Consider the following 17,261-nt stretch of genomic DNA (forward strand, 5'->3'; position numbering starts at 1 on the left):
TGCATCCATAATGCAGCGTGGACGTATGTAAATCATTTGAGAGTTTGCTCTCTAACTTCTCAGTTTAGGGTAGTTTCCTCCTTCAAAACCATAATTTGCTCTGACTAAGAAACCCGGAAATGGTGAGACGTGTGATGGAGGGGGTTGGACCTCGTGTGTGTGTGAGTGTGTGTGCGTTTGGAGACTGAGACAGTCGGAAAGTCTGCGGGAAGTCCTCATCCGATATGCACACAAGCTGCCACCTGAATTAATCAGACTCATTTGGGAATATTGATCTATAAGGAGGCTTTATTCCTGAGGAAACTCTGGGCCCGGCTTTTTGCAGCATCATCCCCACGAAGACACGGACTACCTCCTGTTTGTTTGCCCGATAAGATGGTAATAACGCAACTAACATCCCCTGCGCTCATTCATCTATCGTAACAAGTCGTCTTCAGACACGGATGTTTGCGACAGACTCGTCAGAGAAAGAGAGAAAAAGACGATCGGGACGATCTCTGGGAGGAAACAAACTTATCCAACGCGAACAATGAAACAAGGTGCCGGCGTGAAGCGTTGAAACTGACGAGATTTAGTTTGTTTCAAAGGTTGGCTCCGAGTCAAACGGGTGTTTTTGTGCTTAGCGACCAAACGCAGCGATGACAGTGAAACTGGACTTTGAGGAGTGTTTGAAAGACTCTCCACGCTTCAGGTAAGGCTTTCACCTGCGCTTTATTACGCATAATGACGTAAGTGAGAGAAATCAGAACTTCCAGCAGAGAAAACACCAAGGGGGAAAAATCCCTGTGAATTTTAGCTTTGGTGAATAGATGCAACTCAACGAAAATGGCCTCTTCCCTTTGTCAGAGTGTTTTTTTTGGACTCCAACAGCATTGTTTTCAGTGAGTTTGAGCTGCTGGTAAGAATCAGCAGTTCCTCTGAGCCTGAAGTGGGGGTCAGCAAGGAATGAGGCGCTTCATGCAGGCCTGCAGGGCTGTGAGCACAGATCTGAGGCCTGACATGCGCTGCTTCCTGATGTGCCGCTGAAACGCAGAAACCTCACGTACTCTCTGCACCTTTTGTTGGAAATTTTAAAGTTAAAGTGATGGATGGGTTTTCCAGAGATGGCTTTCTGGTTGTTTCTAATCTCCCTGATGTCACCCGTGTAAAGAGTTACTTCCTGGCTTTCTTTAAACCCTGATTAAATGCACCAGGAGAAGCTGTGGCTGTAGGTTTACAGCCTGCCAACAACGGACCACAATTAATTTTCTTTCAACATCAGCATCTGGTGTAATCTAAAGGGAAGTGTCACTAAGCTGGTTTTGCAAGTGGCTGAAGTGAGCTTGGCAGAACTTGGGTGTGTCTTTGCAGTTTCTGGCACCCTGCCTGAGTCACACTTTCTGGTGACCCCTCTTCCCTCTTACGTATGATGCCCGCCTTGAATTTGTGAGCCTTGCAGAGTGGTGGAAAGTTTGACATGCAGCAGCTGCCACGAAGAGGTCTCGAGTAAGGCAGGAGGAAGGAAGCTTTTGGTTATGAAACATGTCCGTCAGATGTGTTGACAGGGAAAGTGAGGGTGAACAGGGGAAATGTTCTGACAGGTGTGGGTGACAACTCAGATGTGCTGCCTCTTGTTGCTAGGTAACATTTGGGTGGGAGGGCAGCAGGAAGTGAGGCGAGATGTGCTGAGGTGATCAACAGGAGACAGGAAGTGTGTTTTCTGTGGGGAGAACCACGGCGGAAACTCAGCTTTAGCTCTGTCTTAATTTGCTTTCTTGCCTCTCTGAGAGGGAGAAGAGAAAAGGATGCAACTCTTCACTGAAGGAATCTTTCTGTTATCCTCCTTTATGGCTTTTCTTTTCCACTCCTTCGTTGACTTGTCATTTGGTCATATTTCAAAAGGACATGACCTCAGACTTTGATTCAAACACTTTGCATTAACAAACACAAACGGCTACTGTCTGTCATGGCCCTCCTCTTTTCTCTCTCTGTTCGTTCTCGTCTCTCTTTTTTTCTGCCTCTCTGTACTGTTGGTGGAAGGCAGCGGAAACCACATGGCTGAGCAGAAAAAAAGAGATAACAAATGTCACACCAAAGCCTCTAAAACTAGCCATGCACAGCACGTTTATGGGGCCTTTGTGCACACATGGGACAGACAAGGCCATAATCTTGTTCTCAAAAACAAAACTTCCAGATTTTCTTCAACGAAAAAGCAGCCCCACACGAACATTTGATGACTGTAGTGTCCCAAGAATCTGTTGGAAGCCAAAGGAATGTATTTCAAACTCCGCTCAAGGTCGCAAAGTTTCTAAAAATACCAAATGCATCATCGTGTATTACTGTGAAGTGAGTGTAAAAAGAAGCCCAGAGCTTGATATAGCAGCAGTAATTCACTTTATGTTGGAATGCTTTGGTTTTCTCCAAATTGTTGTTTGTTTCTCCCTTTTTGTGAAAAATGAGAACGCTCACATGTGGGAATAGTAGCTGGTGTGTAGACGTCTATCTGTAACCTGAAGGAACAGCTAATAAAACTGAGAATAAGTTCATGAGCAGTGTTTTATCTAAAGTGGGATTTTGACACTTCAGATGTAATAACTTTAAACCTGTCATACATTTTTATTTTGCTCATTTGTCCATGATTTAGGAGGCATGTTGATCCGCTGAATTGGTGTTTTTAAATGATGGACTTGTTGTTTTTTTGTTTTTTCATTAACTTCTTTCTGATTTGGGTAATTGAAAGTATAACTGAGTATTTGTTTCTTCTGCTCAGAGCTGACATTGAAGTCGTCCAAACCGATGTGAGTGAGCTTGAGACCCGATTGGACAAGGTAAGACACGCACACATACGCTTACGAGTGTCGGTTGTTGGTGGAGACACGCCTCCTCCTGTGTGGAGGCAGCTAAGTGAGATGTAGGCGTTGGTTTTAAGGGAAATTTCACCTGATGTGAGTGGGAAGTAACTACAGGTGCTGCTTCCCCATCATATTGTCTTGTCATGAAAGAACTACACTTGGTTCTGCTTCAGTTCAATAAGCGCCATTTACCATTGTGTGATGTTTCTATGGCTGATGGTTTCAGATCTGTTCATCTGACTGACATAAGTCACATGCTGCGTTTCTGTTCCTAAATGATACTAAAAGAGTATTAATTGAAATGTTGTGTTGCTGTGCCGTTTATGACTCTGCAGCCCAGGTTTCTACACTTGGTGCAGTTGATCATATAAACTCTTGGCTCAAATGGTTGATTTATGCTTAGCAATGGGGAGTAAACTTGACAAACTGGGTTGAAAAACCTTAAGGCGACGCTCATCTGGCGTGTGACGCTTTACTCCCGGCTCGTTCTTGCTGTGCAGCTGAACTCTGACTATCCTGTCAGGGAAGAGAAACAGAAAGGAAGCTTTTTTTATCGCACATGAGGTGGTTTTTCATGAGATTAGCTTGAAGGTGTCATGCATTTGTCGTCGTTGTTGTTTTACCATTCGGTAATGTCATGCAGGGACATGTCTGATGTGCACTCAGATAAATGCTCCCCTTTGGATGAAGTGCTTTTCACTGGTAGACTTTGTCCTTTCTGTTTGAGACAGAAAAGATGCCACCAAGGAGGAGGAGATGCAGGGAGACACCTTTTGCTTAAACTTTTCTACAATATGAAAAACAAGGCCTCTAAATATTTACAATATGACTGAAGTGAAATCCCACATAAAGTCATAAACATCACTTTTTTTTTCTTTTAGATTATTATTACAGATGTTTTTGTGTATAGGTACCAGTCTAATGTTGTAGTTTGTGCACTTGACCAGTCGGTCTACTCGACTTGACTTTGATAGCATGAACTTTGCTGTTCATGCTATCTTATGAACTAATATGTGTAATTTATGCAAATCCTAAACCCTTTTTTTTTAAACTGGTCTAAAAACGTAGTAACATCCGGTAACATGTAGCTTTCAGTGCAGTCAGAAAGTGTTTAATTAGCCTTCAGTCCCGCATCCATTGACTCTGCAGCAGTCCTGGGTATTTATTGGCTCCAGCCCCAGTCGGCACTGATGGGAGCACATCACTTAATTGTTACTTGGGATGCTGCTCTCAAAGCTGCAAGAGTGGGCACAGCTAACTTTTTTTTGTACAGAAATGAATATTTAGAGATCGTAACATTTTAAAATGGAGGCTCTGAAACTGCCAGCAATGACTCATGGACAGGAAGAGACGAGATTGATTCATTTTCACTTCTTTGCAACACAGCTGACGTCCAATCCCTTCATGTTGTTGTAGCTCATTTATCCTCCTGGAGGTTCTTGTTTCAATGGACATTGCCTCCATTCTGTGATTTGTTAAGTTAAACGAGGTTAAACATTTTACTACCGGCTCTGGGAAAGTATTCAATCCCTTGTTTTAGTGGGTTTATTTGCATTTAAATAAACCTTTGAAGCACACATTTTTTGGGGTGTAAAATGACGTCAATCTAGGATAAAAAGGACCTCAAAGATAGACTTAAGGCTTAAGTACATGCTGCTGCCATAAAGAAATTATAGTCAAGTTATCTGAGATCTGGAATCCAGGCGATGGTTTTCTTTTGGGAGGTGACGGCATTTTTCCCATATCACATCTAGGGTAATTGTAGAGCTTGACTGAAAATGAGCTTAAATTGATTGTAAATTGGGGCTAATCACACAGATACTGAACATGTTTCAGTGAGTATTGAGTGTGAGTTCATTATGGATTTTGGTGGATTTTGTCATATTTTTAACCAGTTAAAATATGGTTACAACATCAGTGTGTCACAAAATATACAGATATGGTTTTAACAGTCCAACTGGAAGTTATCAGAACACTGTAATGGTAGCAGTAATATAGGATTTTTGCCTTCCATATAAATCATAACTATCCTTTAAAACTGTTCCACTCATACATAAGCTCTTACCTACAGATTAGGAAGACCAAACCCTCCACTCTTCCTGTAAGTGTGTGGAGTTTTTCCAGAGATCACTACCCCCTCACTTGCTGTGATGTATCAGTATCTCACTGGGAAGAAGGAGATCGCAGGCTCAAGTCCTTCTTTGGGTACATTTCTCAGCACAAAAAGTGAGCGGATGTGACCTGGAAAGACGGCCTTAAAATATCTTGGTGCATTTTCTATGACAAACTGAGTGGGTGTCAAAGTGAGGTCAAAAGCTGAAGTCTTGCAGATAGCTGGCAGATGCATCTGCTGATATGTAGCCTTAACTGCAGATGTTTTGACTTCTCACATCAGTGAAATATTAGTTATCGATGGTACATATGACATGATAATATCAAGCTAATTGAAATGTCCCAGTAAGCTGTGACAGAGTCACAGTGAGGCAGCATGACCCTGAAAATCAATCTTATGGCCAGATATTTAATTCATAGCAACTCAAGTTGCTTTGAACGCTATAAGCAGTCGATGTTGACCCTCAACATGCTTCCAGAAGAGCTTGAAGAGAGAAGGCAAAGCCACAGGAGCTAAAAATGGTTTGTTTTAGTTTGTGGTTGCTTAACTGTAGTGCTGCGTAGGGTCACTTTAAGTTATAAAAGGAGTTTTTAAACTGAGAATTCTACTAATTTGCTTCAGTAAAATCCCAAATTGATGGAATTGTCCTTTTAGGAGTTTTTTTCTTTACAATGTAAATGTACGAGCGGCTGCAAACAGTTAATACCATGGTTACAAACAGCAAGTGCAAGAAAACAAATGATGATTAAAGTGTGACTGCAGCTAAAAAAAAGTAGAGAGACGTAAAATCAGTGAAGAGACTCATAAGTGTTGCGCATCGACAAAATAACTTTGCTATTATTAGCTGCTGTCACACCTCCGGCTGGATGCATTAACACAGTTTCTTTCCCTTAATCATTGAACTTATAATTCGTCAGAAGAACACTGGAAAGTTTTTCTTCTTTGTAAAGTTGCGTAGTTCGAATGTTGGGAAACAAACATGTTGGATGTGTAGGTGGACAATGAGTGTGGACTAAGAGGGACTTTTATTCACATGTGACCTGATAGGTGGGATTTATTTATGTGTCTTGGTAGAATTCATTGAATCTAAAAATGAAAGACGGTGTCTTTCAGCTTTTTTTTGGGTTTTACAGCCGAGAGGAAGCAAGTACAACACAAAATTCCATTTACAAACCAGCAAGCTGGCTGGCATTGTGACTAACTGCTCAACATAATGGAAATTAAAGACCATAAAGAGACAGATATTTATCACAAGGTGCTGGTGGACACCGGAAAAGAGCTAAACTAAAACCAAATACTGAACTTAGACAGTTGTGGACAGAAACATACTGCCAATGTGTCCCTATGCCAGCCATATGTCTGAATTGCCTTTTAGTCTTAACAATTCAAGTGGAGGGTCGTTGTGGTGTTTGCAGCTTGTTCCACGTTTCTAGTTGGGTCTGCAGAAGGCTTTTTGTGGAGGTTTGTGTTCTTGTTAGTTTAACTACCTCTTTGTTGCAGAGCTTTAAAGCTGGTATTCCGTATTTGTGCTCTTTCAGCTTGTGAAACAATGCCAGGCCATGCTGGAGGCAGGGAGGGCCTACTGTCAGACCAGCAAGAGCTTCGTCAACGGCCTCCGGGAGCTGGGACACCAATGCTCTGGGGACAAGATGATGGAGGTGCGAACACGCTGACATACCAGTCACTGGAGATATTTATACACCCGTGAATGTTAGGCAGAAGCTCTGACTTGTTTGTACGTTTTATTTATTATCATGTACATGCAAAACATTTCCAAACAGAACTGCATGAAACTTCTTGCGAAACAGGGCATTAGCATTAGTCTTGGTTGAGGATGTGTTCTCATTGTTTTTACACTCAGATTGTGTCACATTTCCTCTTAAGAAGTGTTTGGATTCCAGAGGATTTATGCCTTCTTGCAAAACCTTTGAATTAGAAAGATTCCACTAGACAACACACACTGCACTGTAGTTTTAACCATCATGATGAATATGTTTGTAGATGAAAAAGTAATGAAACTGATGTTAGGATCTGATGAAACGCCCTAAATAATCTGGGCTGTTTGCTCTTCAGGATTGTTTGGACCGATTTTCCAAAAAGCTGTCCATCATCTTGGAGGCACAGGGGGTGAGTCTGTCTGTCCATCTGTTATGACTTGTGTACATTCTTCATTCCACTCATGACCATTACCAGCTGAAGTATGTGGTCACGTAAGCCCAGCTTTGAACACACTGCATTTGGCTTCCAACGGTGGTCTGTGCTCACTGCAGCACTTTTGTCTTTGTCTCTTTCTCCTGACAGGAAGTGATTGAGATCACGCAGAAGTCCGTCAAAACGAAACTGCAGAACTTCGTGAAGGAGTGAGTGAGCTGCTTTGGTGGCCCTCCCTGTTTGTTTAATCTAATAATCTTGGATTTATGCCTCTTTCCCAACATCAGCAGTGTAATACACGCACTTAGCCAACATCTTCCTTGCATGTGTGGCCATTTCCTCCTCCTCATACTTTGTCTCGCAGTTTGCTCCTATTAGTTGGAATAATTTGCTAAATTAGATAAGGAAGGATGCCTGATAACCTGGCACAGCAGTCATTAGCCAACAGCCATTTCTAATGACCCTGGTTGTACTTTGGCTCACATTATCATTAAACTGTAAACAGGAATTTGCAAAAGCTGATACTGCTTTCTTCGAGTTTGCTCTATTTCATTTGAACAGAACAACACCACAAAGAAATACAGGAATTTTACTAACTGTACAGGAAGAAATCGCTACGTTAAAATACCAACATTTGTTTTAGATAGTTTACTTTGCAATGTGGATAAGAAACAACCAAATGAAAATAAGAGAATGGCTGAAATCTGCAGATAAATGATCCAGACATTATGACCAAATTCTGTAGAAGTTATTTCCTCTAAATATACAGTCATGAGAAAGTAGACCTTCCTTTGGTTGTAAGGTTTAATGTTGCAGGACATAATTTAAAAAATGTAGTCCTCACCAGGTCTTAGAATTAGATAAATACAACCTCAGACGAACAACAACACAAAATCAGTGACAAAATGCAGAAGCAGTGTGTGAGAAACTAAGAACACCCTTAAAGCTTCCATATGAATAAAGAGGGTGAAAGCAGTCAAGACCGAAGAAGTGTGGCTTGTTTGGAAGGGCTGCAGGAGAAAGCCTCTTCTCTCTCTAAAAAGAACATGGCAGCACAGCTTAGGTCTGCAAAGCTGCATCTGAACAAAGCACAAGACTTCTGGAGCAATGTCCTTTGGACAGACCAGAGCAAAGTGGAGATGTTTGGTCATAATGCACAGCAGCACGTTTGGAGGAAACCAAACACAGCAAATCAGCACAAACACCTCATACCAGCTGTCAAGCACGGTGGTGGAGGGCTGATGATCTGGGCTGGTTCTGCAGCCACAGGACCTGGGCACCTTGCAGTCATTGAGTCCACCATGAACTCCTCTGGATACCAAAGTATTCTAGAGTCAGATGTGAGGCCATCTGTCCCACAGCTAAAGCTGGGCTGAAACTGGCTCATCAACAGGACAATGATCCCAAACACAGCAGCAGATCTACAGCAGAATGTGTGAAAAAGGAAAGAATAAAGGTGTTGCAATGGTCCAGTCAGAGTCCAGACCTCAGCCTGACTGAAATGCTGTGGTGGGACCTTAAGAGAGCTGTGCATAAACCAATGCTGCAAACCTCAATGAGCTGAAGTAACGCTGTAAAGAAGAGTGAGACCGACTTCCTCCATAATGAGAGACTGATAACGTTATTCAGAAAAGGTGCTTTTATAAACTGTTGAATCGTGGATTGTGCTTAGTATTTCTACACACTCCTTCAGCATTTTGTCTTAGTTTTTATCAAATAGATTAAAAAAAAAGTTTATATGTCATGTGTTGCTCATCTGAGGTTTTTTTTTACATCCTGATCATTGAAAGTAATGATTACATGCCTGTGGTTTAAAAAGGAAATAATATCAACACATGGGCACACTTCAAAAGGAGGGGTTATCTTTGCTTTCCTGAATATTCAGATCAGATCAGAATTTCCTAATTTGTTTTCCTTTCCGGATTCTCAGAGACGTTCGTCGGTTCAAAGATGTGCGAAAAGAGTTTGAGCGCAGCAGCGAAACCCTGGAGGGGGCGTTGTCCAGGAACGCTCAGGCTCCACGAGGGAAGCAACACGAAGTGGAGGAGGCGAGCAACGCTCTGCTCAATGCACGGAAGACTTTTCGATCAGAAGCCCTGGACTACGTTCTGGAGGTGAGAAAAGTTCCTCTAAAGTGGCAGAGAATCAAACATGAGCTGCGTTTGCTTTAACTTCAACAGTCATGCAGGTACCAGCAGCACCCTGAGTGAGAAAAGGCAGCAGCACATCTGATTGTAATCGTGTTTTGAATGATAACAGCTTTGCTTTGGGACTTCTCTGCAGTCCTGTGGCTGTGGCTCCCAGGTGGCCGGTGAGTTTCTCTGGTCATGGAAATGTGTGTAACCACTGCTTCCCTTTGTTTCAGATTAACGTCATCGAGGCCAAAAAGAAGACAGACATTTTGACAGCGGTAAGTTTACACCTCCGTGTTCTCGGCTCCCCTTTTTGTTGTGTTCTTGTAAACTTGTATACAGAAAGAAATACACACCATATATGTCTTCCTGGCACAGTTTTTTTTACTGTACTTGTGTAGGAGGTCTGTGGGTCTGAATGCTGTTTTTTTTATGCATCCTGTCAGATGTTATTGCTGATGGAGGCCCAGGCCCAGTTCTTTCAACATGGCCACCAGTCGCTGTCAGAGCTGGACGAATATCGTCAAAAACTGAATGAAGAGGTAATTACTTCCTGTGTTACAACTCCATTTAGGATGCGCACATGTCACATTAGCTTAAGATTTCAACATGGATTCTCAAACTAAAACAACATGGTAACAATACCTCCTACTCAAAAGGTGTTGCTCACTGTAGCTTTGGTAATGTACACCATAATAATAAAGTTCTAAAAGTAGCTTAGCTTAGCTTAGCTTAGCTCATTTACCATTAGCCTGTTATTAGTCTAATCAGTGTTTGGGCTGCTAATTTTGATTGTGTGATCGTGTTGGGAAAGATATTTTTATATTTAAATTCTTATTCTGATCTTTTCTGGGCATACATTCACAGCTTCAGTCTGGGAGGCAGTCAGTTAGGTGCTGCTCTTACATCCAACCTAAAACCAGCTGTGTTTCCTGCATTCAAAGCTCGTGCTGGCTCTCTAAATACAATAGCCTTAGTTTAGGCACCTCTCCAGACTAGATATGAAGTTACCTACAGTACACCAGTCTTTATGATGACCCAGGCTAATTAACTCCCTGTTATGTTACTAACAATCAATGGAAAAAATAAAGCCAATGCTACAAAAAGTCTATTTTATTACTTGATGACTGAAGAAAGTTTCTCAATCCCAATTTCCATTATTTCCTGAAATGTCATTTTACAAAGAAAAAGTAAAATCTTGATTCTTTTTAGCTCCTTTATTTGTTAATCAACTACATCTTCTGGTAAAGTCTGAGTGAAAGATGAATTCATGTCACTGATACAGGTTTAGTCGACATAATTTTATCTTGTTTTCCAAGAAACTACAAACTAACTGTTTAGAATAGCCACAAAATGATTATGTTGTTGTTGTTGTGCACAATGTACAACAATACAAGACGAATCACAGAGTCATCATTTACAAAGAAACTAAGTACACCTCAGCCTGTAGAAACCCATTTAGCAGCAATAATTTTAAGTAACTTGTTTTCTGCGTTAAGTTATCAGTCTCTCACATCGTTATGGAGGAAGTCGGTCTCACTCTTCTTTACAGTGTTACTTCAGTTTATTGAGGTTTGCAGCATTAGTTTATGCTCAGGTCTCTTAAGGTCCCACCACTGTCATGACCTTTAACCTTTAACATGCTAACCGAGGCCTGTAGAGTCTGAGACGCAGCTCTTGGGTTTTTTCAGCTTCTCTGAGCTTTAGGGTGAACTTACTGGGAAGTTACTCCTGGGAAGATTATTTGTGAATCATCTTTCTCTCTGTGGACTGATGGGCTCCAAGTTAATTGGAAATGGCCTTATAAGCCTTCCCAGATTGATGGGCAGCTTGTCTAAGATCATTGCTGATGTCTTTCCTTCTTGGCATCGTGTTAACACACAGCTTAATGCTCCAGAGCAGTAAACTGCCAACACTTCTGCTTTTATAGAGGTGCTCACACTTCCTGATGATCAGTTAATTAAGTACATTTGATTAAATTGCAGCTGGCTTCTTCTGAAAGCAGTAAGACTGGGCCTCTGCATTTAGTTTTTGTTGAATAAATAAGTGTTCTAGTACCGATGTTCATCTGAGGTTGTATTGTCTTTTGTTTTGTTTTTTATTGCTCTGACATTTGAAACCTTAGAATTTCAAATTAATCCACTTTCTTTTTCACGTGGCTGTACCGGCACATGATATTACAACCAAATTACAATAATTAGATCCAATCTCATATAAATTTTAGAGTTTGCCAACAGTCTTCTCAAGTCAGCTTTAAGTGATCCTGTTTGCTGCTCAGAGAGCTTCCAGATAACTTTTAAAGCGGGTCTGAGGAAGCAAAGATTCCTCTCTCTTCAACACTGTAATTTGGTTATAGCCTCATCCAGCCTGAAAGTCTTTTATAGGCTGCTTTGCTTACTTCTTTCTTCTGGCTTAATGTTAGTGAGCATTTGCAAACCAGGAGCCTGGAGGGTGACATGAGGGTGTCATTTATGTTCTTCCAAGATTATGTGACTGTTTGTTTGGGCTTTATCTCTACTTTACTTTCCTCTTGTCACATGTTTGACAGCACGCCTCGTCTTATCACGGCCTAAATTAAACGGTACGTTACACAGAACTCGTGCAATGCATTCTGACAGATCATGGTGACGATCGGCCTGAAAAGTTGTCCCAAATAAAGTCTGCAAACAGTTTGCATTTGTTTTAACATGCAGAGGATGTTGAACATAACAAAACCGTGTGTGCAAAAGGCAATGTGGTGTCATCAGTTAGAAGACACAAAATGTTGCTTGGATAAACTAAATCCAAGTTGGCAAGCTGTGTGGGGTGGTGCAGAGTCACAAGATGACATCACACGTTCATCGTGACAGGAAAAAGTGAGCAACAACAGGAAATATTTCACATGTCTGTATGTGTGCCTTTGCTTGGGTCGGTTCCCGCTCTTTGTCTGCGGAAACATGAGCAACTTTTCTGCACTGTCAACCCTGAGCCTCAGCAGTATCATCACCGGGTTCCTTTTCTTAAATCCAAAGAATTTAAAACTGGAAGCAAAGGGGGAAAATGCTCACTGGCCGAAGCGAACCACAGCACATCTCTTGTTCTTCCTGTTTTTGACAGGAAACAAAAGGCACAAGAATGAGCAGATGAGACAGAAATGGAAAGATTCTGAAGCGATACAAAAAACAGACTCTTTACAAAAGAAACTTCCTGTGTTGCTCTTGGATTTGACACCACATGCACGAAGAAGCTGAACACTTCCTAGTTCCTGTTTCCAGAAAAACCCGCAGGAGTGATAACCAACCTGATAATCTTCCCTTTGTCTCATATTCAGAACCAAACACGTTAGGGAGGAAATGAGAAAAGGGGAACATTGTCCTCGGGTAAAGAAAATGCAGTTGGATAGGTGGAAAAGACAAGGCAGAAGTGATATAAATCAGGGTCCATGCAGGTTGTTATGCAGTAAGCACAGGTGTCTGTTGGGGTGTCTGATATGCCTGTACAGTGATGATCATGGTATTATAAAAGAATGGAAACATCAGTATATTGTATTTTCTACTGATATCATGATAACATCTTGTGAATACTTTTGGCCACGTGTATTGAAAAGCTGAGTTTCATTTTGATGAGGTAGGTGTGTCACAGGTTTCTTAGCAACAGATTTCTTTTTTTCCTTCTAATGTTGCCATTTTCATTAGATTTACATTTGAAACCTCTTCGTATGTTCTGTTTCTGTCTCAAACTCACCAGTGCAAGCAGATTAGAGCAGCTTTTATTCCTGTAGGAGTTTCTTTATTGAATAATGAGGTTCTACAAGTAAGCTGGATTACTGCTGCGTCTTTGGGCGGCGCTAAATCTGTAGCATCACCTGAGTAAAGGTACAAAATAAGACAACCGGGCTTTTAAAAGTAGGGTGATATAAGTGTAGTATTTGGAGAATAATGTACGTTTCTGTTTCGACAGCACACTCAGTTCGTCCTGAACGCTGCCAGAGAGAAGAGGGACATGGAGCAAAGACATGCAGCAATCAAGAAAAAGGTAATGCGGTTATGAAAGCGTGCAACTTAAAGGGACAAACGTCAGATTTTCCTAATCAGAGGCTGCTTTGGTGTTGTATTAGTTGTTTGGTGGCATTTGGGATGCATTGTGGGTAATGTAGACTCCAGGTTTTGAATAGAAGCACATCTGTACCTGAGCATCTGCTGCTCCTATAACCCTGAATGCTAATTGGAGGAGTTTTGAATAAAGGCTTTCACCTTGAAAAACCAGTGGATTCAGTGCGACAGAGTGACGTGTGTCTCTTTAACGTTTTAAGGACATGTCTTATGATGACTCCATCATGGATTTCAATGCTGACGCAGCTAATGGAATTGCAATGGAGGGATACCTCTATAAGAGGGCCAGCAATGCCTTCAAGACCTGGAGCAGGTATAACATTCACCACCAAATCCATCCCACTGAATAACTGCCCCCCCCCCCCCTTCACACCATTCCTCTGTTCTTTCTCCACCTCAGACGCTGGTTTTCAATTCAGAAAAATCAGCTGGTGTATCAGAAGAAGTTCAAGGTAAGAAGCTAAGTTTCTTAAGTTCTGCGAAATCACGAAGAGGCTGCAGGCGCCGCATCGACGTCATTTTTTCTTGTGTCTCTGTCAGGAGCAGCCCACAGTTGTGGTGGAGGACTTGCGTCTGTGCACAGTCAAGCCCAGCACTGAAAATGAGAGGCGATTCTGCTTTGAAGTGGTGTCCCCATCAAAGTGAGTTCACGTGGGCGCACGGCTGCATGCGCTTCACTGCGTACGTGCACTTTAGACATGGTGGTGCATTTTCATCAGCTCTCAGTGTGTGGATGAGCCCCCACAGGAGGTGTGGCGTGTTTGAGAGTTGCTTATAAGAAATGGTTTGTGGTGTTTTTGTGTGTGTAGGTGCTGTTTGTTGCAGGCCGACTCAGAGAGGCAGCAGCAAGGGTGGATCAGCGCCGTCCAGAACAGCATCGCCTCAGCCTTCCAGGAGCACAGAGAGGACACGCACAGCCCCGTGAGGACACGCACACACCCTTTATTGGCAGCCTAATCGTCAGAAGAAGTCCTTGTCTTTGAGCATTTCTTAATCCTTTTCTTGTTGCTGTTGTTATTAGAGACAGCGCTGCAGCTCAGTGTCGGCCAGCAATTTATTGGGAGCAGGAGGCGGAGGAGGTGCAGATCAGGAGAACGACGGCCGCAAGGCGCTGGAAGAGGTTCAGGCAATCCCGGGGAACAGGCAGTGCTGCGACTGCGGAGAGCCCGGTCCTGACTGGGCCTCCATCAACCTGGGCATCACGCTGTGCATCGTCTGCTCGGGAATACACAGGTAGGCATTTTTGTGTGGTAGCTTCATGACTGTAACCGTTTCACTAAAATGCCTCATGAATCCATAATGTCCTCACTCTGATGGTCTGAAACTCAAACTGGTCCTCATTAAGGTAGCCGGGTAACCACACTCTCTCACACTTTGCTTGAATCCTGTGTTTCACTGGTTTCCGTCTTTAACAGGAGCCTTGGGGTCCATTTCTCCAAAGTGCGCTCCCTCACTCTTGACTCCTGGGAGCCAGAGCTCATTAAGGTAATTTAACTGTTTAACAAAAACCTCATTAAGGCTTGTTCTGTGTTAGCAAAAAGTTCCTGTGAGAATAACGATCATACAAGGGATTATTTAAAGCTTTCTTCAACTTAACTCTCCCCAGAAAGCAATTAGAATGGAAACAAATTAACTTTGTTCCTCTTTCTTTGCTGCTTTTAAGTTGATGTGCGAGTTGGGAAACACGGTCATCAACAGGATCTATGAGGCTCGGATTGATGAGATTACCATCAAGAAGCCCCAACCCTCCAGTCCAAGGTACAGAACAGCCAATGTGATCCCATGTATAAATATTAAAGAGGATTTCACTGGTTTTACGCAGCAGATATTTTCACATGAAAGGCTCCTCGGATTTAAAAAACAAAAGCTCTATGTAGTCAGGGATAAGAGCTAAATAAAAGCCCAAATTTGATGACTTCTATGTTTATTAAAGCTGCTATTTACCATGTTCATTTTACTGCATGTTTTAATGAAAGATTGTTAACATAATGAAGGGTTGTAAAAGATGATTAATTGGACCTGTTGTATACATCTTATTGGCTGTTAAAACCTGATTTGGGGGCAGCTAGCTGTTGGAGGTGTTAATCTTTGCTGGGTTCACTGTTCAATCTGTTTATGTCTCATCTGTTAAAGAGTCACTGCATCTAAAGATGCATCTTGATCTGTCGAATGCCGTGCTTCTTCAAATGAGCAGATAACCCGACAAAGCTACATTTTAAATAATAGAAGCGGTCAGATTTGTGTCAAAAGTCTCCATCTTCTCAGCACCATCTCAGTACTGAAAGTTACAAACCAGACAGTTGCCACAAAGCCCAGAAAATTAAATGTGACGAGACGAACAATCCTTTACCTTGGATTTGGTTTGGCTGTAGAGCACAGGGACACCATTTCTGGTATAAAAAAAGAGACATTTTAATGATTTTTAAAGGCAGTGACACCTGGGGTTCTCCACAGCCAATAAACTCTACATGTCTTGATCTGTGAAAGCTGACTGGGTGATTCTGTTCCCTCCCCTGGAGGAGAAGGTTAAAGTTAAAAGCACCTAATTTGTTTTTGGCTGATTTGTCGGGTTGTTTTCTCTGTTTTGCAAGGCAGATTTTACACACTTTTCAAGTAGTCCAAGTCTATAAAATCCGAGTTGGGATGGGCTGATTCAGTTCTGAATGGGCGGATTCTCTCCAGCACCTCACAAGAAATGTGTTGAGATCAGTTGTTGTAAAGATGTGTCCTCGGTTAAGATGTCTGCGGTTCACAAATACGCAGCCAACTCCTGCTTTTAGACTCATTCTTCGACTTCCTCGTCTCTGCTCTGTCGTGTTGCAGCAGACAGGAAATGGTACAGGTACACGATGCAGATGGCTGTAACATCCGGAGACTTTTTGTGAGGCTGCACGCTTTGTACAGTCCTTATTTTCTACACACAGCATGACAAACGAGTGCCTTAACCTCTCGACTTGGACTTTTTATGTTGCAAAGGTTCATATTCCTGAGTTTGTGAAGCATTTTGACAGTTTTTAACCAAAGTTGCTGGAGAATTACACATTTCCCTCATCTCTCTTTTTTGTTTTTGCTCCTCAGAGGAGACAAGGAGACATGGATCCGATCAAAATACGTTGAAAAGAAGTTTATCCAAAAGCTGCCTGAGACTGGCAGGAACCCCCCGCTGAGGCGATCCAGCGCCAGGAGAACCAGAGCAACCACGCAGGATCGGACCACACAGCGACCACCTCTAAAACCCAAACCCAACCGAGCCACGCTGGCTCGCAACACAGGTAAACCCACCCTGGGAAGCGGTTATCAGGATGGATCTGTTTCGTCCTGGAGCCTTTTTTTGTGGAGCCTGACTCGAGTCTTAAGTTTCAGTATCCAGAAATCCATTAAAAAATCAGTTTTTATCCTGTGAAGTCCAACAAACCTCAAGATCTTTAGATTTTTTCATTTAGAAAGTTGCACTTACTTATTATAGATCCACCAGGAAACTCTTCACATCTATCCTTCCCTAAGTGAGTAGAAAGACTAAAACCTACTCTAATTGGTAAAGAAACTGATGTAAATAAATAAATCTGAGCCTGAACATTTCGATCCTGAACCAGAACATTAGAGCATCAACAACAGTTGCTACTTGGCTCATTACTCCTGACATGGATTCCCACCCTCACTACAGAACTTCTGAAAGTCCAAATGAGACTAGTGTGACACCACTGAAAAGCCCAGAATCTCAGCTTTACCTAAAGCATCTGGATGGGATTAGCAGTTCAAAAGAAATTCAATATTTTAGAACAGTTGCTATTTTTAACCGCATCAGCATTTGAGGGTTAACACGATACAAACAAAGACACTCGAATAGCTTTGTGATCCTCCCAGTGACCTTTTCCACTTACCGTTGACAGCGTGTGTTGTGGTAGCCAGCAGGACAAACCAGTTATCATGACTCTGTCTTTGT

General features: G+C 42.2%; 1 protein-coding gene across 2 annotated transcripts in view; it reads left to right on the forward strand.

The window, feature by feature from the left end:
- acap1 (ArfGAP with coiled-coil, ankyrin repeat and PH domains 1) overlaps nt 1–17,261 on the forward strand; it is a 20,220-nt gene continuing 2,959 nt past the window's right edge. The window contains exons 1-17 of one of the 2 annotated variants that reach the window (XR_011909807.1): nt 1–691; nt 2,750–2,807; nt 6,483–6,602; nt 7,018–7,071; nt 7,246–7,304; nt 9,026–9,209; nt 9,461–9,505; nt 9,674–9,769; nt 13,167–13,241; nt 13,519–13,631; nt 13,719–13,770; nt 13,859–13,959; nt 14,128–14,239; nt 14,340–14,551; nt 14,734–14,803; nt 14,982–15,076; nt 16,397–16,590. Coding sequence is in view for 1 of the 2 variants with exons in the window: in XM_072376486.1 (XP_072232587.1) it covers nt 639–691; nt 2,750–2,807; nt 6,483–6,602; nt 7,018–7,071; nt 7,246–7,304; nt 9,026–9,209; nt 9,461–9,505; nt 9,674–9,769; nt 13,167–13,241; nt 13,519–13,631; nt 13,719–13,770; nt 13,859–13,959; nt 14,128–14,239; nt 14,340–14,551; nt 14,734–14,803; nt 14,982–15,076; nt 16,397–16,590 (1,693 nt within the window). In the remaining variant the exon portion in view is untranslated. The remainder of the gene's footprint in view (nt 692–2,749; nt 2,808–6,482; nt 6,603–7,017; nt 7,072–7,245; nt 7,305–9,025; nt 9,210–9,460; nt 9,506–9,673; nt 9,770–13,166; nt 13,242–13,518; nt 13,632–13,718; nt 13,771–13,858; nt 13,960–14,127; nt 14,240–14,339; nt 14,552–14,733; nt 14,804–14,981; nt 15,077–16,396; nt 16,591–17,261) is intronic. The other variant, XM_072376486.1, reaches the window with a different exon arrangement.

This window comes from Leuresthes tenuis, unplaced genomic scaffold (genome assembly GCF_036924035.1).
Source record: "Leuresthes tenuis unplaced genomic scaffold, fLeuTen1.0.hap1 SCAF_22, whole genome shotgun sequence".
Taxonomy (NCBI): Eukaryota; Metazoa; Chordata; class Actinopteri; order Atheriniformes; family Atherinopsidae; genus Leuresthes; species Leuresthes tenuis.